Consider the following 22263-nt stretch of genomic DNA (forward strand, 5'->3'; position numbering starts at 1 on the left):
AATAACACAGAAATAAGGGTTGGCAGTCGAGAAAACCTCGGAAAGCAAAGGGGAGGATGTGGTAGATCATTGAAACAGGTTAAGAATTTGGAAAGAAAGAAAGAAAGTGAAGAAAAAATGCCCGCCAGGTGGGATCCGAACCCACGACCTCCAGAATACCGGTCTGGTGCGATAACCACTACGCTACCGGCGGGGCGATTTTCCCATTCACTTTCTGGGGTATTTATGTTAGGTATGTTTGTTTCCTGTGCTTGGGGGTGGTAGCCAGCGCCATTCGGACTAATCGGGGTGAAGGGGACCTTCTTTTCAACCCCCGGGTCGTGACTCGAGTGTCTACGACATGTCCAGAGTGGTCGACCAGCTTTGAACCCTCTTAAGCTCCCTTTGGCAACAAGACTGCCAGAACAGAGGCCCTCGCTATGCATGTAGCGAATCAGAATAGGAAATGAGGGGCTCGTTGAAAATAACACAGAAATAAGGGTTGGCAGTCGAGAAAACCTCGGAAAGCAAAGGGGAGGATGTGGTAGATCATTGAAACAGGTTAAGAATTTGGAAAGAAAGAAAGAAAGTGAAGAAAAAATGCCCGCCAGGTGGGATCCGAACCCACGACCTCCAGAATACCGGTCTGGTGCGATAACCACTACGCTACCGGCGGGGCGATTTTCCCATTCACTTTCTGGGGTATTTATGTTAGGTATGTTTGTTTCCTGTGCTTGGGGGTGGTAGCCAGCGCCATTCGGACTAATCGGGGTGAAGGGGACCTTCTTTTCAACCCCCGGGTCGTGACTCGAGTGTCTACGACATGTCCAGAGTGGTCGACCAGCTTTGAACCCTCTTAAGCTCCCTTTGGCAACAAGACTGCCAGAACAGAGGCCCTCGCTATGCATGTAGCGAATCAGAATAGGAAATGAGGGGCTCGTTGAAAATAACACAGAAATAAGGGTTGGCAGTCGAGAAAACCTCGGAAAGCAAAGGGGAGGATGTGGTAGATCATTGAAACAGGTTAAGAATTTGGAAAGAAAGAAAGAAAGTGAAGAAAAAATGCCCGCCAGGTGGGATCCGAACCCACGACCTCCAGAATACCGGTCTGGTGCGATAACCACTACGCTACCGGCGGGGCGATTTTCCCATTCACTTTCTGGGGTATTTATGTTAGGTATGTTTGTTTCCTGTGCTTGGGGGTGGTAGCCAGCGCCATTCGGACTAATCGGGGTGAAGGGGACCTTCTTTTCAACCCCCGGGTCGTGACTCGAGTGTCTACGACATGTCCAGAGTGGTCGACCAGCTTTGAACCCTCTTAAGCTCCCTTTGGCAACAAGACTGCCAGAACAGAGGCCCTCGCTATGCATGTAGCGAATCAGAATAGGAAATGAGGGGCTCGTTGAAAATAACACAGAAATAAGGGTTGGCAGTCGAGAAAACCTCGGAAAGCAAAGGGGAGGATGTGGTAGATCATTGAAACAGGTTAAGAATTTGGAAAGAAAGAAAGAAAGTGAAGAAAAAATGCCCGCCAGGTGGGATCCGAACCCACGACCTCCAGAATACCGGTCTGGTGCGATAACCACTACGCTACCGGCGGGGCGATTTTCCCATTCACTTTCTGGGGTATTTATGTTAGGTATGTTTGTTTCCTGTGCTTGGGGGTGGTAGCCAGCGCCATTCGGACTAATCGGGGTGAAGGGGACCTTCTTTTCAACCCCCGGGTCGTGACTCGAGTGTCTACGACATGTCCAGAGTGGTCGACCAGCTTTGAACCCTCTTAAGCTCCCTTTGGCAACAAGACTGCCAGAACAGAGGCCCTCGCTATGCATGTAGCGAATCAGAATAGGAAATGAGGGGCTCGTTGAAAATAACACAGAAATAAGGGTTGGCAGTCGAGAAAACCTCGGAAAGCAAAGGGGAGGATGTGGTAGATCATTGAAACAGGTTAAGAATTTGGAAAGAAAGAAAGAAAGTGAAGAAAAAATGCCCGCCAGGTGGGATCCGAACCCACGACCTCCAGAATACCGGTCTGGTGCGATAACCACTACGCTACCGGCGGGGCGATTTTCCCATTCACTTTCTGGGGTATTTATGTTAGGTATGTTTGTTTCCTGTGCTTGGGGGTGGTAGCCAGCGCCATTCGGACTAATCGGGGTGAAGGGGACCTTCTTTTCAACCCCCGGGTCGTGACTCGAGTGTCTACGACATGTCCAGAGTGGTCGACCAGCTTTGAACCCTCTTAAGCTCCCTTTGGCAACAAGACTGCCAGAACAGAGGCCCTCGCTATGCATGTAGCGAATCAGAATAGGAAATGAGGGGCTCGTTGAAAATAACACAGAAATAAGGGTTGGCAGTCGAGAAAACCTCGGAAAGCAAAGGGGAGGATGTGGTAGATCATTGAAACAGGTTAAGAATTTGGAAAGAAAGAAAGAAAGTGAAGAAAAAATGCCCGCCAGGTGGGATCCGAACCCACGACCTCCAGAATACCGGTCTGGTGCGATAACCACTACGCTACCGGCGGGGCGATTTTCCCATTCACTTTCTGGGGTATTTATGTTAGGTATGTTTGTTTCCTGTGCTTGGGGGTGGTAGCCAGCGCCATTCGGACTAATCGGGGTGAAGGGGACCTTCTTTTCAACCCCCGGGTCGTGACTCGAGTGTCTACGACATGTCCAGAGTGGTCGACCAGCTTTGAACCCTCTTAAGCTCCCTTTGGCAACAAGACTGCCAGAACAGAGGCCCTCGCTATGCATGTAGCGAATCAGAATAGGAAATGAGGGGCTCGTTGAAAATAACACAGAAATAAGGGTTGGCAGTCGAGAAAACCTCGGAAAGCAAAGGGGAGGATGTGGTAGATCATTGAAACAGGTTAAGAATTTGGAAAGAAAGAAAGAAAGTGAAGAAAAAATGCCCGCCAGGTGGGATCCGAACCCACGACCTCCAGAATACCGGTCTGGTGCGATAACCACTACGCTACCGGCGGGGCGATTTTCCCATTCACTTTCTGGGGTATTTATGTTAGGTATGTTTGTTTCCTGTGCTTGGGGGTGGTAGCCAGCGCCATTCGGACTAATCGGGGTGAAGGGGACCTTCTTTTCAACCCCCGGGTCGTGACTCGAGTGTCTACGACATGTCCAGAGTGGTCGACCAGCTTTGAACCCTCTTAAGCTCCCTTTGGCAACAAGACTGCCAGAACAGAGGCCCTCGCTATGCATGTAGCGAATCAGAATAGGAAATGAGGGGCTCGTTGAAAATAACACAGAAATAAGGGTTGGCAGTCGAGAAAACCTCGGAAAGCAAAGGGGAGGATGTGGTAGATCATTGAAACAGGTTAAGAATTTGGAAAGAAAGAAAGAAAGTGAAGAAAAAATGCCCGCCAGGTGGGATCCGAACCCACGACCTCCAGAATACCGGTCTGGTGCGATAACCACTACGCTACCGGCGGGGCGATTTTCCCATTCACTTTCTGGGGTATTTATGTTAGGTATGTTTGTTTCCTGTGCTTGGGGGTGGTAGCCAGCGCCATTCGGACTAATCGGGGTGAAGGGGACCTTCTTTTCAACCCCCGGGTCGTGACTCGAGTGTCTACGACATGTCCAGAGTGGTCGACCAGCTTTGAACCCTCTTAAGCTCCCTTTGGCAACAAGACTGCCAGAACAGAGGCCCTCGCTATGCATGTAGCGAATCAGAATAGGAAATGAGGGGCTCGTTGAAAATAACACAGAAATAAGGGTTGGCAGTCGAGAAAACCTCGGAAAGCAAAGGGGAGGATGTGGTAGATCATTGAAACAGGTTAAGAATTTGGAAAGAAAGAAAGAAAGTGAAGAAAAAATGCCCGCCAGGTGGGATCCGAACCCACGACCTCCAGAATACCGGTCTGGTGCGATAACCACTACGCTACCGGCGGGGCGATTTTCCCATTCACTTTCTGGGGTATTTATGTTAGGTATGTTTGTTTCCTGTGCTTGGGGGTGGTAGCCAGCGCCATTCGGACTAATCGGGGTGAAGGGGACCTTCTTTTCAACCCCCGGGTCGTGACTCGAGTGTCTACGACATGTCCAGAGTGGTCGACCAGCTTTGAACCCTCTTAAGCTCCCTTTGGCAACAAGACTGCCAGAACAGAGGCCCTCGCTATGCATGTAGCGAATCAGAATAGGAAATGAGGGGCTCGTTGAAAATAACACAGAAATAAGGGTTGGCAGTCGAGAAAACCTCGGAAAGCAAAGGGGAGGATGTGGTAGATCATTGAAACAGGTTAAGAATTTGGAAAGAAAGAAAGAAAGTGAAGAAAAAATGCCCGCCAGGTGGGATCCGAACCCACGACCTCCAGAATACCGGTCTGGTGCGATAACCACTACGCTACCGGCGGGGCGATTTTCCCATTCACTTTCTGGGGTATTTATGTTAGGTATGTTTGTTTCCTGTGCTTGGGGGTGGTAGCCAGCGCCATTCGGACTAATCGGGGTGAAGGGGACCTTCTTTTCAACCCCCGGGTCGTGACTCGAGTGTCTACGACATGTCCAGAGTGGTCGACCAGCTTTGAACCCTCTTAAGCTCCCTTTGGCAACAAGACTGCCAGAACAGAGGCCCTCGCTATGCATGTAGCGAATCAGAATAGGAAATGAGGGGCTCGTTGAAAATAACACAGAAATAAGGGTTGGCAGTCGAGAAAACCTCGGAAAGCAAAGGGGAGGATGTGCTAGATCATTGAAACAGGTTAAGAATTTGGAAAGAAAGAAAGAAAGTGAAGAAAAAATGCCCGCCAGGTGGGATCCGAACCCACGACCTCCAGAATACCGGTCTGGTGCGATAACCACTACGCTACCGGCGGGGCGATTTTCCCATTCACTTTCTGGGGTATTTATGTTAGGTATGTTTGTTTCCTGTGCTTGGGGGTGGTAGCCAGCGCCATTCGGACTAATCGGGGTGAAGGGGACCTTCTTTTCAACCCCCGGGTCGTGACTCGAGTGTCTACGACATGTCCAGAGTGGTCGACCAGCTTTGAACCCTCTTAAGCTCCCTTTGGCAACAAGACTGCCAGAACAGAGGCCCTCGCTATGCATGTAGCGAATCAGAATAGGAAATGAGGGGCTCGTTGAAAATAACACAGAAATAAGGGTTGGCAGTCGAGAAAACCTCGGAAAGCAAAGGGGAGGATGTGGTAGATCATTGAAACAGGTTAAGAATTTGGAAAGAAAGAAAGAAAGTGAAGAAAAAATGCCCGCCAGGTGGGATCCGAACCCACGACCTCCAGAATACCGGTCTGGTGCGATAACCACTACGCTACCGGCGGGGCGATTTTCCCATTCACTTTCTGGGGTATTTATGTTAGGTATGTTTGTTTCCTGTGCTTGGGGGTGGTAGCCAGCGCCATTCGGACTAATCGGGGTGAAGGGGACCTTCTTTTCAACCCCCGGGTCGTGACTCGAGTGTCTACGACATGTCCAGAGTGGTCGACCAGCTTTGAACCCTCTTAAGCTCCCTTTGGCAACAAGACTGCCAGAACAGAGGCCCTCGCTATGCATGTAGCGAATCAGAATAGGAAATGAGGGGCTCGTTGAAAATAACACAGAAATAAGGGTTGGCAGTCGAGAAAACCTCGGAAAGCAAAGGGGAGGATGTGGTAGATCATTGAAACAGGTTAAGAATTTGGAAAGAAAGAAAGAAAGTGAAGAAAAAATGCCCGCCAGGTGGGATCCGAACCCACGACCTCCAGAATACCGGTCTGGTGCGATAACCACTACGCTACCGGCGGGGCGATTTTCCCATTCACTTTCTGGGGTATTTATGTTAGGTATGTTTGTTTCCTGTGCTTGGGGGTGGTAGCCAGCGCCATTCGGACTAATCGGGGTGAAGGGGACCTTCTTTTCAACCCCCGGGTCGTGACTCGAGTGTCTACGACATGTCCAGAGTGGTCGACCAGCTTTGAACCCTCTTAAGCTCCCTTTGGCAACAAGACTGCCAGAACAGAGGCCCTCGCTATGCATGTAGCGAATCAGAATAGGAAATGAGGGGCTCGTTGAAAATAACACAGAAATAAGGGTTGGCAGTCGAGAAAACCTCGGAAAGCAAAGGGGAGGATGTGGTAGATCATTGAAACAGGTTAAGAATTTGGAAAGAAAGAAAGAAAGTGAAGAAAAAATGCCCGCCAGGTGGGATCCGAACCCACGACCTCCAGAATACCGGTCTGGTGCGATAACCACTACGCTACCGGCGGGGCGATTTTCCCATTCACTTTCTGGGGTATTTATGTTAGGTATGTTTGTTTCCTGTGCTTCACTTCACTTCTTCACTTTCTTTCTTTCTTTCCAAATTCTTAACCTGTTTCAATGATCTACCACATCCTCCCCTTTGCTTTCCGAGGTTTTCTCGACTGCCAACCCTTATTTCTGTGTTATTTTCAACGAGCCCCTCATTTCCTATTCTGATTCGCTACATGCATAGCGAGGGCCTCTGTTCTGGCAGTCTTGTTGCCAAAGGGAGCTTAAGAGGGTTCAAAGCTGGTCGACCACTCTGGACATGTCGTAGACACTCGAGTCACGACCCGGGGGTTGAAAAGAAGGTCCCCTTCACCCCGATTAGTCCGAATGGCGCTGGCTACCACCCCCAAGCACAGGAAACAAACATACCTAACATAAATACCCCAGAAAGTGAATGGGAAAATCGCCCCGCCGGTAGCGTAGTGGTTATCGCACCAGACCGGTATTCTGGAGGTCGTGGGTTCGGATCCCACCTGGCGGGCATTTTTTCTTCACTTTCTTTCTTTCTTTCCAAATTCTTAACCTGTTTCAATGATCTACCACATCCTCCCCTTTGCTTTCCGAGGTTTTCTCGACTGCCAACCCTTATTTCTGTGTTATTTTCAACGAGCCCCTCATTTCCTATTCTGATTCGCTACATGCATAGCGAGGGCCTCTGTTCTGGCAGTCTTGTTGCCAAAGGGAGCTTAAGAGGGTTCAAAGCTGGTCGACCACTCTGGACATGTCGTAGACACTCGAGTCACGACCCGGGGGTTGAAAAGAAGGTCCCCTTCACCCCGATTAGTCCGAATGGCGCTGGCTACCACCCCCAAGCACAGGAAACAAACATACCTAACATAAATACCCCAGAAAGTGAATGGGAAAATCGCCCCGCCGGTAGCGTAGTGGTTATCGCACCAGACCGGTATTCTGGAGGTCGTGGGTTCGGATCCCACCTGGCGGGCATTTTTTCTTCACTTTCTTTCTTTCCAAATTCTTAACCTGTTTCAATGATCTACCACATCCTCCCCTTTGCTTTCCGAGGTTTTCTCGACTGCCAACCCTTATTTCTGTGTTATTTTCAACGAGCCCCTCATTTCCTATTCTGATTCGCTACATGCATAGCGAGGGCCTCTGTTCTGGCAGTCTTGTTGCCAAAGGGAGCTTAAGAGGGTTCAAAGCTGGTCGACCACTCTGGACATGTCGTAGACACTCGAGTCACGACCCGGGGGTTGAAAAGAAGGTCCCCTTCACCCCGATTAGTCCGAATGGCGCTGGCTACCACCCCCAAGCACAGGAAACAAACATACCTAACATAAATACCCCAGAAAGTGAATGGGAAAATCGCCCCGCCGGTAGCGTAGTGGTTATCGCACCAGACTGGTATTCTGGAGGTCGTGGGTTCGGATCCCACCTGGCGGGCATTTTTTCTTCACTTTCTTTCTTTCTTTCCAAATTCTTAACCTGTTTCAATGATCTACCACATCCTCCCCTTTGCTTTCCGAGGTTTTCTCGACTGCCAACCCTTATTTCTGTGTTATATATATATATATATATATATATATATATATTATATATAGGTATATATATATATATATTATATATAGGTATATATATATATGTATATATATATATATATATATATATATATATATATATATATATATATAAATCTTATGGAAACTACGACTGCATTCTAGGACGTCATGTTTATTCTCCCTCAGAAAACCTGCTTATTCTTTCTTCTCTTCCAATGGCCCACCATCCTCTTCACTTTCCTGGTACCTTGGATACTAACCGCACTTGCTTTTTGTTGGAAAATCTTCGCTCCTTTAAACTCGGTCAAACTGCAAGCTTGCCCCCCACCAAACTGCTTCAGTGGGTCCATGGCTGTGGCTGGAGGGTCTACCCATGAACAGCTGAAAAGCCCGTTGTAAGTCTTCTGTCGGTGATTGTTTATTACAGCTTAGTTCCACTCTTTTTTTCTGCTTTGTGTCACGACTGCGCATTCTTGTGTTATCCAGAAAGTCAGGATGGCTCCCGGAATGTTTATTTCCTGCACTACCAAGTGGCGAGTCATGCTGTCCTTGCTTTCAGTCAGATTCTAGTAGGGTGGTACTGTTGCTCCTGTTATCCCGGTTGTTACAGTGTTCGACAACAGGCGCTGGACTATCGTCGTCCATCTGCTCTCATGATGGTGCTTCGATGCTTCTTCAGTTGGCCGGTCCTCGCGCTCAGTGCCGTCGGACAGAGCTAAAACCATGGCTTATTCTTCACCGGGGAGATTCAGAAACGCTGACAGAGAAGTTGCTCGCCGTATCGGTTGTTGTGATAACCACAAAGTGGTACGACCTGTCCTCCGTTAGTTTACTCTTGGGAATGGGCGTGAGAGTTAACACATCTGGCCTCTTCTGCGGTAACATTTGGATGCCTGCAGGGACACCGCCCTGTTGTTGGCGGCACTGCTCCTTATGTTGGAGATGGCGTTGAGCTGCGCGCAAATTTGCGTTATGACATTCCCGGTAGAGCTCTTCGTCGCCACCGCTGTTGGCGCTCTGGAACTCGTTTCCCTTCGTCGGATTTCGATGGTCTTCCAGTGGACTGAAGTAGCAAGACGGTAACGTACGGCTCTGCGGAAACACGCACTGCTTTGGTCCTGCACATGTCGAAGGTGGCTCGCCACCAAGGATGGCCTGCGTCCGCATGGAGGAAACCATCGAAATGTCACTGGCTTAGTATGGAGACTTTGAGAGCTCAGCCCCTTCTTCAGACGGGGTCGCAGCGCTGTTCAGGGTAGCAGTGCTGGTCCCGTCCTCAGCCTTTAACGACGCATTACTCGTCTGCGGCTTGGGTCCAGCAGACCATTCCGGGGACTGCGGAGAGGTTTGCAGGTAACGCTTCGGTGGTCGGCGGCCTGTCCTATTCTGCAAGGCTGGTGCCAGGTAGATGAACGCTTCACGACTCTCTTCGGATGGCTGCACCGTCAAGACTGCAGCATGACCGGGGTCGGCTAAGCGGTATGTGACCTCATCATCATCATCATCACCAGCCTATCTACGCCCACTGCAGGGCAAAGGCCTCTCCCATCATTCTCCAATTACCTCGGCCCTGTGCCAACTGGGACCAATTTATCCCCGCAAACTTCTTGATCTCATCTGCCCATCTAACTTTCTGCCGCCCCTTGCAACGCTTGCCTTCTCTAGGGATCCACTCTGTTACCCTTAATGACCAGCGGTTATCTTGCCTTCGCATTTCATGCCCTGCCCACGTCCATTTATTCTTCTTAATTTCTACTTATATGTCTTTAACACCAGTTTGCTCCCTGACCCACTCCGCTCTCTTCTTGTGTCTTATTGTTACACCTATCATTTTCCGCTCCATTGCCCGCTCAGTCGTTCTCAATTTAAGTTGAACCCTCTCAGTGAGCCTCCAAGTTTCTGCCCCGTAGGTGAGTACCGGTAAGATGCAGCTGTCATACACTTTCTTCTTCAGCGACAATGGTAGGCTGCTATTCATTATCTGAGAATGTCTGCCATACGCACCCCACCCCATTCTGGTCCTTCTAATTATCTCTGCCTCATGGTTGGGATCTGGGGTCACAACTTGGCCTAAGTAGATATATTGCTTACCACTTCCACTGCCTCGCCACCTATCTCAAACTGCCGTGCTGTCCCGAGGTTATTGATCATCACTTTAGTTTTCGGCATAATAATTTTCAGGCCCGCGGTTCTACTTTGTTCGCGCAGTGTGGAAAGCATGCTTTGCAATTCGTCCCCCGAGTTACTTAGCAAGGCAGCGTCATCAGCAAATCTGAGGTTACTGAGGCCTTCTCCATTAACCCTTACTCCCACCTGTTCCCAATCCAACGTTCTGAATACTTCTTGTAAGCATGCTGTAAATAACATTGGAGAGATTGTGTCTCCTTGTCTGACACCCTTCCTTATAGGTATTTTACTGCTCTCTCTATGGAGAATGATGTTAGCTGTAGACCCATGGTAGATATCCTCTATTATTCTTGGATAATGCTCATGTACCCCCTGGTTCCATAATGCCTGAATGACTGCTAAGGTTTCGACCGAGTGAAACGCTTTCTCATAATCTATGAAGGCTATATAGAGGGGTTCAGTACACTCAGCGCACTTCTCTATCACCTGATTGATCGTGTGAATATGGTCCATTGTTAAATAACCTTTACGGAACCCTGCTTGTTCTTTAGGTTGACTGAAATCTAAGGTTGCAGAGATTCGGTTAGCGATTACCTTGTAGACGACTGAAAGTAAGCTGATCGGCCTGTAATTTTTCAAGTCCTTCATGTCGCCTTTCTTATAGATTAGGATGATGTTCGCGTTCTTCCAAGATTCCGGTACCATTGCGGTCATCAGGCATTGCGTATACAGGTTTGCCAGTTTTTCAAGTACAATTTCTCCGCCATCCTTCAAGAGGTCTGCTGTTATCTGATCCTCACCAGGTGCTTTCCCCCCTTTCATTTCTTTCAAAGCCTTCCTTACTTCATCGGTCGTTACTGGTGGGATGTCTATCTCCTCTGAACTACTGTCTCGTTCGGCATTATCCTCTATGTCCCGGCTACTGTGCAGATCCCTATAAAGCTCCTCGGCCACTGTGACTATTTTATCCCTATTTGTGATGACATTGCCTTGCTTATCCTTAAGTGCACACATCTTATTTTTCACCACGCCAACACGTCTCTTCACTGCTTTCAGGCTACCTCCGTTCTTTACAGCGTATTCGATCCTCTCCATATTATACTTCCGTATGTCAGCTGTCTTACGCTTATTGATTAACTTCGAGAGCTCGGCTAGTTCTATTCTGTCAGCTGCGGTAGAGAGTATCATGGTTTGCAGTTTCCTGATTACATCTTTCGTCTCCTGTAAAAGTTTACAAGTATCCTGTCTAGCCTTAGTGCCCCCGACTTCTACTGCACACTCCGTGATAATGCGTGCAAGGTTGTCGCTGGCTTCCTGTGTCGTAATCTCGGCTTCCTCGTTAAGGGCGGAATATCGGTTCTGCAGCATGATCCTGAATTCTTTTACTTTACGTCTTACTGTTAGCTCATTTATCAGCTTCTTTCGTACTAGCTTGTTGCGGCCCATCCTCAAATCTAGCCTAATTCGAGATCTTACCATCCGGTGGTCACTACACCTTACCCTTCCGAGCCCTTCCACATCCTGCACGACGCCAGGGTTATCGCATAATATGAAGTCTATTTCATTTTTTGTGCTCCCCATTCGGGCTCCTCCAGGTCCACTTCCGACTCTCCAGTTTACAGAAGAAGGTATTTATTATGCGTAGGTTATTCCGTTCTGCAAACTCAACTAGTAGGTCCCCCCTGCTATTTCTACAGACCAGACAATAGTTCCCAACTGCCTTGTCTCCCGCCTGACTCTTGCCTACTTTAGCATTGAAGTCCCCGATAAATACTGTATACTGTGTTTTTACTTTAGATATTGCCGATTCCACATCTTCATAGAAGCGTTCCACTGCTTGGTCGTCATGGCTGGATGTGAGCTCGTAGCCCTTCACCACCTTGAGCTTGTACCTCTTATTGAGCCTAATTACAAGACCTGCTGCCCTTTCGTTAATGCTATAGTATTCGTCTATGTTGCCAGCTATGCTTTTATTGACTAGAAGTCCCACTCCCAGTTCTCTTCTGTCCTCTAGACCACGGTAACATAGGACGTATGCATTTTTCAGCACCGTAAAGGCTTCGCCTGCCCTCCTAGCCTCGCTAAACCCTTTTACATCCCATTTAATGCCCTCTAATTCCTCGAACAGCACCTCGAGACTTGCTTCGCTAGATAACGTTCGCGCGTTAAACGTTGCCAGGTTCAGATTTTATTGGCGGCCTGTCCGGATCCAGGGATTCTTAGCACCCTCTGCTGCGTCACAGGTCTGACCGCCGCCGTGGTCAGTTGCTTCGTAGCCGCTGGGGACTGAGGGCCGAGGGTTAATTGGCGTATTCATGGGAGGTTGTGGCCGTTACTACACCAGGGTGGCCAGTCCTGCTCTGGTGAGGGAGTGCATTACCGGCAATGGTCGCCGGGGTTAGGTCGCACCCCAAGCCCGTTTCTGCAATTCTAGCAATACGCGGATTTGTTTTAAGTGCGAATGCACTTTATAAGCGACCCTAAACCTTCCACCGCCGGCGGCGGCGGCGGCGGCGTCCGCAGTCCTCCTCTCCCTAGCAACGGCGTGGAGCGGAGAGGAGCGTCGGTAGCAACGGCGCAGTGACGTCACTCACCACGTGACGACACGCCCCTCACCACTCCTCGCGGCGCGACGGCGTGCGCGCGCGCGTCCCTCTCCCTTCCCCGCGCCGTGACGTCACACACTCCACCCCTCTCCCCGGCAGCTGCCGTGCGCCGCTGCGTGTCACTTTCCCTCCCCGCGCCGTGACGTCACGCACTCGCACCTCCTCTCCCCTCGCTCGGCTGCAGCTGCCGTGCGCCGCTGCGCGCGTCCCTCTCTCCTTGCGCTCGCCTCCTCTCTCAGCCACCTGGCTCGGTGCGCTCGGCGCGGCGTGCCCCCCTATATATGCAGCGATAAACTGCCAAACCTCCGTGGGTCGGCTCGCGCGCGCTCTCTCGCTACAGTCTCCTGCTCGCTCTGCTCCAGTTTAGACTGTTCGCTGGCTGGGCGCCTCTCAAGGCGATGTCAGAATTACTACGCCGTGTACTCTCGGCGCAAGAAATGCATTCGCACTTCCTCGAGATTCCCTTCGGGGAGGTGGGGGCAATTTTTTAATCCGGTGGGAATTGCCGGGCACCGGGGTTTCGAACCACGGTCCTTTTGCACGCGAGGCCGGTGTTCTACCTTTACGTCACCGCTGCCTCGCACCTACTGCCTCGCAAAAGGAGACACCAAAGAGAAGTCAAGGTCTGCAGCAGGCACAGCTTTTCATAGATTTAGGGATGATGTTTTCTCTAGGGCTGTGACGACGGGCACGCATATTGATGAAGCGAGCGTCATAGCTGGGATTCCAGTTACCGAATACAGCGATTAACGCTGCACTCAAGCTTTCCCATGAAGAATGGGACTTAACTTTGTAAAGACGCCATGCTCGCGGGGCGTCGCGTAGACGTTCTTGTGCAGATCACCACTTTCTGTTGTCGGGCCAAGCGTGGTCGTTGACAAGGGCGTGGAGTAGCTTTACCCAACAAACAGCATCGCCCTGATAACCTCGGAAGACCGGGACGGCCCTGGGTCCGGCGATGGAAACAGCTGCCACGGACCACGTATTTTGGGGTGGGCAGTGCAGTCGGCAAGCAGCCGGCTCACCTCTGTGAGAGCCTGGAGATCCGAAGAAGTGTGGCCGCAATGCGCGGCACTGGTTCACATCCGGAAAGGTTTTTACTCTCGGAGAAAAAACCACAGTACGCAGAAATCAGGGTGCGAACGGCAGAAACAGAGTGAGTATTGAAGATGTCGACCGCTGCGGTAGGCCACTCACGAGCATGGCTCGCCTAGGTGCTCGGCGTTATTGGCATTCGGCGTTCTGCTGCCAATTCGGCCCTAATGGTGAACTCGGGCAGCAGGGCTAGAAAGCGTGCCAGGCCTTCGCCGCTGCTGAGTGTGGTCCCTGCAGCTGGATCGCCCAAAGGGAGAGCAGGGGCGCTATTCCAGAAAGCCCGAGTTCTGCCTACTCCACACTTTCCAGCTGCTTGGGCTATGAAAGTAGAGATAGTTGAGAATTCCATACACCCCGATCGAAACCACCGAAATCGCGCGCAGCACGCCTGGCATATTCAGCACGCTTTATTGGGGCCTCGTACATTGACAAAGTACGGCTTGTGCTATCTTCTGAATGCAGCACCATTTTAAATGAATCTGCAATATTCATTTCCTAGCATAAACTAGATATCCCATTCCTACTCTGAAATACCCAGCTTGGCTTTTGGCCACACCCGGCGCGGTGGGGTCTGTTTTTTTCGGCGTTTTGTTCTTCCACAGAATTATGATTTTTACGTGAGTTGGGGGTAGTCCAAGCGCAGCTCTGCGTAAGCACAGACCACGTGCCCTGAGCGGAACGCGCCCTGCTCCCGACCATCAAATATGGTTTTTGTTTACGGCTGGCCTGAGTGTGCATGGCGGGCGCTTACAAGATATTTTCCCGTGTCAAGAGCGCTTTTGAGCATTGGCGAGTGCGTTTTGGACGTTCAAATTGTGTCATGTGTGATCGACTGTGTCTTCACGGTGTACGAAGAAGGCTCGCGTGGTAAAATCCTGTCGTCTTGACTTCTCGTATAGACTCGCACAATAGTGAACTACAGTTCGGGCGGAACACCCCCGCGACTGTAGCACCATGTGTGACGGTGGCCTAGGGACTTCATTTTTGGTTTGTGCTATTTCCTGTCGTTGCTAGCATGAATCAAATCACGATTTCATTGCCACGACGCTACGCCCACACAAAGTGGACGCCATGGGTATGTGTGGCTTCGGTTGTTAGGCCGCGCTCACTATTGGGCCGGGTGGTTTCGGATGACATTAGAACTCAGAGAAAACTCGGGCATGGTTTTGGACGGTCGAATTGAAGTCGGGACACCCTTCGACCGTCAACCGCTATCTGCGCAAGAGTATTAGTGTAGACGTATTTCGTAGACCTCGCCTTTTGAGGTGGTTTGACGGTCATGACTTCCGCAAGTTCCTAGCGCGCGTTTACAGTCAAATACGACTATAATGAACCCGGATAGAGCGAAGTTTGATATATATCGAACAACAACAAATCAGTTACGGAAATACATGCGAAACATATTTCTTGTAACGAAGCTCATATCTGATATATCGAACTCGGTGCGCCTAGCATGGCCGTCGAAATGCATGGTCTCGGTGCGGTCATTCAGATGTGTATTCGCCGCGACCACGGAGCAAGAGCCGCGACTGAGGCGTTGCGCCTCGCACGGGGCGACGGGATTTCCGAAACATTCTGTGACTTTTTCCGGCGCGTGGAACTCACGACGGAACTCGCCCAGTCAGCGAGTCTGGACTAAGACGGCAGTATCGGTGAACTGTGGGAAGGGCTCGGCAACCTTCCGATGCTGTGCCAAAAGAACCGTGCTTCGAGGATTTTGTTAGAGCTGATAACTACGTTTCCGTCACAGTCAGCCCCTCGGACTATGACACCGTCGCCGACGTCATCAACTGGTTGATAGGCCGCTGACTGCACTTGCTGCTTTTTCTTTGCACAGCTTGGCGCCTTACAATATATATTTATACACAGATACGCATATACATGCAAACACACACACACACACACACACACACATATATATATATATATATATATATATATCTATTTATACCTATATATATATTGCCGCGAACCATACATTGGGTTTGTTTATTTGTGTTTTGCTTTTACCGTCCGGCTGCGCCGGTCTGTGTTATCTCTGCGCCAAGGGAAGCGCGTGTTCCATTCTTTCTTTCTGTGCCGCATGTGTTATCTGTTGTGATAGGGAGAGCATTCCGATCTAACGTGAACAGCCCAGAATAATCTTCTTGGATCTACTATGTTCTCGATGCGAATCGACGTTTCGAGAACCACGCGCGCCAAAAGATAAAAAGCCTGCAGTGCGGACGCAGGGGCATTCGATTCGACGACACTCGCCTGTGCAAGTCACTTTGTTGACCGCTGCTCCGCCGCCTCTGTATTCTTTTGAGTTGTTAGGGGAGCACAAGTTCGCTCCAATAAACGTGTTTCTCATTCAAGACAACTGCATCGTCCTTGTCTTCGTGACAATATATATATATATATATATATATATATATATAGCGAATCAGAAAATGAGAAAGGAGGGGCTCGGTGCAAATAAGACAGAAAATAAGGTTTGGCAGTGAAGAAAACCCCGGAAAGAAAATGAGATGTTGTGTGGGTCATAGAAACAGATGAATAATTTTTGGAGAAAGTAAGAAAGTGGTGAAAAAATGCCCGCCGGGTAGGATCTGAACCCACGACCTCCAGAATACCGGTCTGGTGCGATAACCACTACACTTCCAATTGTGGAACACAAGAAACCTTAACATAAACACCCGAGAAAGTGGTGGGGAAATAGCCCCACCAGTAGCGTAGTGGTTATCGCACCAGACTAGTATTCTGGGGGTCGTGCTTCGGATCCCAACCGGCGGGCATTTTTTCACCACTTTCTTTCTTCCTCAAAAATTATTAAAGGGGCCCTGAAAGGCATTTGAGCACACTAAATGAACTAGCGCAACCGTTAGATCGGGTCGTCAACGTCCTCTGTGCCAAGTATTACAATTTTACGCGCAGCTGAAAGCTCACAATTTTGTTGCAAAATTTGTCGTTTTTTTCTCAGCCTTTCCTTCGTGTTTTTGGACGCCGCCATCTTCAAATGTCTACATCATCGATTCCCAGATGTTCGTCATGAGCTAGACATCCTGCTATTGGGCGGCTTTTTCACGCACTTCCGGCAAGGAGACGAGTCGTCTGCTCAGTGTCGGCTCGCCGGCTGATCTGCCAGCGGAGTTCCGGAGTGCTTGGGCATTTTACAACAAAGGAAACAAGTGTAAAACAAACGCTTAACCATTTGTATTGAATGCAACACGGCCATAACACGACATGGATATTCTCTTACCTGAGTACGTTCCATAAAGAAAGCGTTCAAGCCCCGTGGCACTTCTTTCGTGCAATTGCAGAGAACGCCCTGAGCCGAATGCCCGGGTTTGACGCATACATTTTATTCAACTTCAAAACAATCCAGAGATGCGTTTCTAACGAACAGAACGTCACAACATGCGTTGAAAGTCTGAACCACGATGGACAGAGGATGGGTTGCCTCCTGCCCGTCATAAATTCGGTACTCACCTCGCGCGCGGTTTGCGGGGACGAACAGCAAGAAACTTAACTCTGGCGCACAAGCCGATGGCTTTTAGCCACACACTGCACATACCCCATGCGAGGTTGAGTCGTACGTCGCTCGAGAAAGATTATCCAGACCATGGGAAGAACTATCCACCCGCAGAAGCACAACGTCGCATTTAATCGCGAGACAAAGGCGTCCACAACACACACACCATCGCCTCCTGTAATGCCAAACGCATCTCGCACTTCCCAATAGGAGTGGGTGGTACGCCTGCAGTGCCCACATGTCGCGAGGTGGGGCCCCAAGCTGAACTGGGATCACGGAACCGTAACTGACTTATGGAGCGGTTTGTGCCTTGTTGCCAAGGCAACCGATGTTTGAGATTGTCAAAGAAATAGCGCTCGCTCCAGCGCTACAAAGCTCAGAGCCGCGGCGGAGAATGTTTTGCCAATGTTGCCGCTCTCCACCACGCGTCGCCCCAAGCTGAACTGGTCACATGATTGAAGCGTTTTGTGCACGGCTTCTGTATCGGTTTAAAATGTCTTTTAAATGCAGACCATTTCACTAACTCACGATGTCACCCGCGTTGGCGTCCGTAGTCCGCACCGCACCCCTCCCTACTATATATAAAAAAAGAAATACTACCCGGCGCCAGGTTTCGATCCTTCGACCCTGCGGGCGGAACGCAATGTACAAAGTACTCTAAGCACTGCGCAACAAAGCCGACACAGAATGCGAGACTATGAACACGCCTTATATCGTTGACTCATTCAAATTACTGCTGACGAGCGCTCTCTCGTCAGCAGTTGCCACAAGTGCAACAACATTAACGCAAACTACTTAACGTCGTGCGCCCCCGGAAATGCTCTGCATTTGAACGTGCCCCTCGCGAGGGGGATGTTTCGATGCGTCTTCCTACTGGCCAGTACACTCGTCGCCATCTGTCGGATGTTGTGCGAACCCTTTGCGGCTGATGGCGCGCGATTTGAAACGACATTTGCATATGATCAAACTGAAAGGCACCCAAGAAATTTCACATGCCGCCGGCAGGAATTACCACCGCCGCAAAATAAGACCCGGCACCAGCGGGGCCACATCTGATACGGCGCTTTTTGGATAAACAGTGCGCGGTGCATCAAGGGAACGAGCGCACGACCCTCCCCGTGCGGCTGCGAGTTCGCCGCCGATAAAAAGTCATGTGCCGCCAGCAACGTACACCGCGAAAGGGCAAGGCCAGGCCGCCGGATACATGCGGCCAGATTTTTCGTTCGCTTTTCCAGCCTTGAGCGGAGTGCGTGCGGGATTCATGGTGTCAACAAAGCTTGCCCGTAGCAGACGACAGTCTGAGCAGCGGAATAGCGGAAGTACGTCACCGCTGCGGAGCGCAGCATCATGAGAAGCAAGGCTCGCGCGCCGTCAACAGCGGAGAGTAAGTCGAAAGGAGGAGGAAACTCGGAGCGACGATAACGCGCGGATTTTGATTTACGATTTATCGGCTAATACTCGTCGCTTTAACAAAATTCTTGCGGGAGGAGATTGCAAATACATTTCTTTATTTGGGAGCATGTACATCAATGCATTGGCGGAAGGTATTTCAGGAACCCTTTAATCTGTTTCTATGACCCACCACAACCTCCCCTTTGCTTTGCGAGGTTTTCTTGACTGCCAACCCTTTTGTCTGTCTTATTTTCACCAAACCCCTCTTTTACCATTTTCTGATTGGCTACATGCTTAGCGAGGGCCTCTTTTATGGAGACTGTTGGTGCCAAGGGTAGCTCAAGAGGATTCAACGTTGGTCGACCACTCTCGACAAGTCGTAGACACTCGAGTCACGGCCCTGGTGTTTAAAAGAAGGTCCCCTTCACCCCGAGTAGTCTGAGGGGCGCTGGCTACCACCCCCAAGTGCAGGAAACAAAATACCTTAACATAAATACCCGAGAAAGTGGTGGGGAAATAGCCCCGCCGGTAGCGTAGTGGTTATCGCACAAGACCGGTATTTAGGTTCAGTTGGAGTCGAGCTCGAGAAAGACAGGTTAAAACCTGTTCTAGTCGCTGAAGGTGCGTCCGAAAATCGGCAGAAAAAATGACAATGTCGTCTAAGTAGCACAAACAAATTTTCCACTTGAGTCGCCTCAGAATATTGTCCATCATGCGTTCGAATGTTGCCGGGGCATTACACAGCCCGAACGGTATAACTGTGAATTCATATAATCCATCAGGGGTGACAAATGCTGTCTTCGAGCGATCAGCGTCGGCCATAGGTACCTGCCAATATCCGGATCGCAAGTCAAGAGACGAGAAAAACTCTGCCCCCTGCAAGCTGTCCAGAGCGTCATCGATGCGTGGAAGCGGATAGACGTCTTTGCGCGTGATATTGTTGAGGCGACCGTAGTCCACGCAGAAGCGAATAAATCCATCCTTTTTTTTGACGAGCACGACAGGAGATGCCCACGGGCTGCTTGAGGGTCGAACAACTCCACGCTGAAGCATGTCGTCCACATGCTGCTCGATGGTGCGGCGCTCAGCTGGGGAAACGCGATAAGGCCGGTGCCGGAGGGGGGCATGGGTACCAGTGTCGATGGTGTGCTCGACTTTAGATGTGCGGCCAAGCGCGCTTTGGGACAAGTCGAATGACGATTGAAATCGTAGAAATAGCGCCAAACGTTGGGCTTGCTGGGTAGGGTGTAGACCGTCGTCAACAGAGGCAAGAAAAACATCAGTCGAAGGCTCCGCCCCATGCGCACATGGGCCAAGTCCGGCAACCTGAACCTGAGAAGTGCGGTCCGGAATGGCTATCACACGACCAGGATCTATGTATTCCAAGCTGCCAAGTGTTTCACCCTCCAGAAGGGCGCACGGCGCCGAAGACACGTTAGTGACGAACATGTTACCCGTTCCGGCGCTGAGAGTAAGGAGGGCAGACGGCAGGGGAAAACATTTGCGGCGGAGAAAAACGTCAGAGGGCGTAAACAGCGCCATGGCGTCAGTCGGGGATGCGCAGCGCACGGGCACACAAACAGAAGAATAGGGCGGGACGTCGGTGTCGGTTGCCATGACAAGTTTGGTTGGGGGGGCACTTTTGCTGTCATCAAATAGTGCGTCACAGAAAGAAAACTCAACTTCTGCGCGCGCACAGTCGATCACTGCGTTATGACGCGAAAGGAAGTCCCACCCTAATATGACGTCGTGAGAACACGCCGGTAGCAGAATGAGTTTAATGAAGTACAGCGCGTCCTGAATAACGACTCTAGCCGTGCAAACGGCCATTGGTTCAATATTGTGTGCGCTTGCGGTTAGGAGCGACAGTCCTTGAAGAGGCGTCGTGACTTTGTGCAATAAACGGCATACATCGGCTTTGATGACGGAAACAGCAGCTTCTGTGTCTACCAGGGCGACAGTGCGAAAACCTTCTATGGTAACGTCGATAACATTGGTAGGGGACGGGGGAGGGGGAGGCCTTGTACTTTTCGACGTCAGCGCAGTTCTTGCCTCGGGAACTGCGGTGACTAGTTTTCCGTGTCTTCGTGACCAGGACGACGTCGCATCGGAGAAAGCGAGCGACGGCGCGGGGAAGATGAACGACAGTCAGTAAATGTGGCGCGATCCGAAGAGTGAGGTTCAGTCGGGGAGCGAAGTGGCGCCTGGGCTTGAGCCGACGGCGGAAAACCGGCATGTGTAGCGTCCCATAATGACGGCGGACGGCGGCGGCAGTAGCGTGCGACGTGCCCAGGTACTCCACAAGCAAAGCAAATAGGACGATTATCCAGAGTACGCCACGGACCACCGGCCTTGGGATTAAACCGTGGAGGCGGAGGCACAGTTGGGATAGCTCGAGGTTGCACTGGAAACGTCGGCTGGTACGTCAGGGTTGACTGCGGCAATGGTCTCGCGGCGATGTTGGCGTATGTGACTGGCGTGGCAATCGGCACGTATTGCGGACAAGGCGGAAGTGCTTCGGCAACTTGATCTCGGATCACATGCTCAAGAGAAGGTCCTAGCGTCGATACAGGCTTTGCCGCGGCAGGTAGAAGAGACAACTGACGGGCCACATCCTCCCGCACGAAGTCTTTGATTTGCGAAAGCAACGAAGGATCTGCGTGCATCACTGACAAACTTGACACACAGTCATTCTGTACACTTAGAGATCGTTGAGTGAGGGCCCGTTGCCTCCGTAACTCATCGAAGCTTCGGCACATATTAATGACTTCGGTGACGGTGCGTAAGTCCCTCGACAAAAGCATTTGGAAGGCGTCGTCATCTATTCCTTTCAAGATGTGCTTGATCTTTTCAGCTTCTTGCATAGAGGGATCGACGCGCCTACACAGGTCGAGGAAGTCTTCAATGTAACTCGTGAAGTTTTCACCGACCTGCTGGGCTCGTAAGCGCAAGCGCTGCTCTGCTTGAAACTTGCGCACAGCTGGACGGCAGAAAACCGCAAGGAATTCGTCCTTAAACTCAGCCCATGTCTTAAGGCGACGCTGGTTATTCTTGGACCACACCTCAGCGACGCCGGGCAGGGGGAAGCTCACGTAAGTGAGTTTGAAAGCATTGTCCCACCGGGTGTACGCACTCTCCCGCTCAAAGGTTTCGAGCCAATCTTCCGCGTCGTTTTCGTCAGTGCCGTTGAAGTCTGGCGGGTCTCGCTCACGCACAGCAACAGAGCACATCATAGGCCGCGGCGGGGCGTAGCGGTTTGTTTGGCTTCGCTGGTCATCCTTTCGGGCAGCTTTCAGCTCCGGAGTTCCACGACTGGATCGTGACCCCGGCTCCTCCACCACTTGAAATGGGGGCGAGAGGTACGGGGATTGTTACCCCACACCTCCATCAAATGTTACGTGGCGGCAGAACTGATGAGGCGAGCCATGGTGAATGGTGATGAAGGATCTATTTACAGCTTATGTACATGACCGCCAAGCCAGAGCCCGCGCCAGCAACGTCGTTGTCGTCGTTATCGTCGTAGTCCTAATTGGGTCATGACCCCATTGTCCGCCTTTATGCGAGTTCCGTGACATGGCCCTCCGGTCAAGGGAGGCCGTCCCGGACGAAGCCGCGGCAGGATGAACTTGCGATGCAGATGAGGAATGCGATGAGAATGTACACGGAATAATCGCTCGCCGCCACGGATGCCGATGATGGTCTTGGGGATGCTGGACCCGCATCAGCGATGTCTTCAAGCGTGACAGCGCCGGCGGTTGTAGGAGCCACGT

The 22263-nt window shown here is 50.8% G+C and overlaps 1 protein-coding gene and 1 non-coding gene across 2 annotated transcripts in view; one reads left to right on the plus strand and one right to left on the minus strand.

Moving 5' to 3' along the window:
- The first annotated feature begins 7570 nt into the window (after nucleotides 1-7570).
- Trnat-ggu (transfer RNA threonine (anticodon GGU)) lies at nucleotides 7571-7643 on the plus strand. The gene has a single exon. It is a non-coding gene; the product is annotated as a tRNA-Thr (tRNA).
- A 6059-nt stretch (nucleotides 7644-13702) lies between these two features.
- Nucleotides 13703-22263, minus strand: part of LOC144139632 (plancitoxin-1-like) — a 54100-nt gene continuing 45539 nt past the window's right edge. The window contains exon 5 of the mRNA XM_077671929.1: nucleotides 13703-13824. Coding sequence (XP_077528055.1) covers nucleotides 13703-13824 — 122 coding nt within the window. The remainder of the gene's footprint in view (nucleotides 13825-22263) is intronic.

The sequence above is a fragment of the Haemaphysalis longicornis genome, unplaced genomic scaffold, assembly GCF_048455015.1.
Source record: "Haemaphysalis longicornis isolate Haplotype H1 unplaced genomic scaffold, Haemaphysalis longicornis Haplotype H1 scaffold_5, whole genome shotgun sequence".
Taxonomy (NCBI): Eukaryota; Metazoa; Arthropoda; class Arachnida; order Ixodida; family Ixodidae; genus Haemaphysalis; species Haemaphysalis longicornis.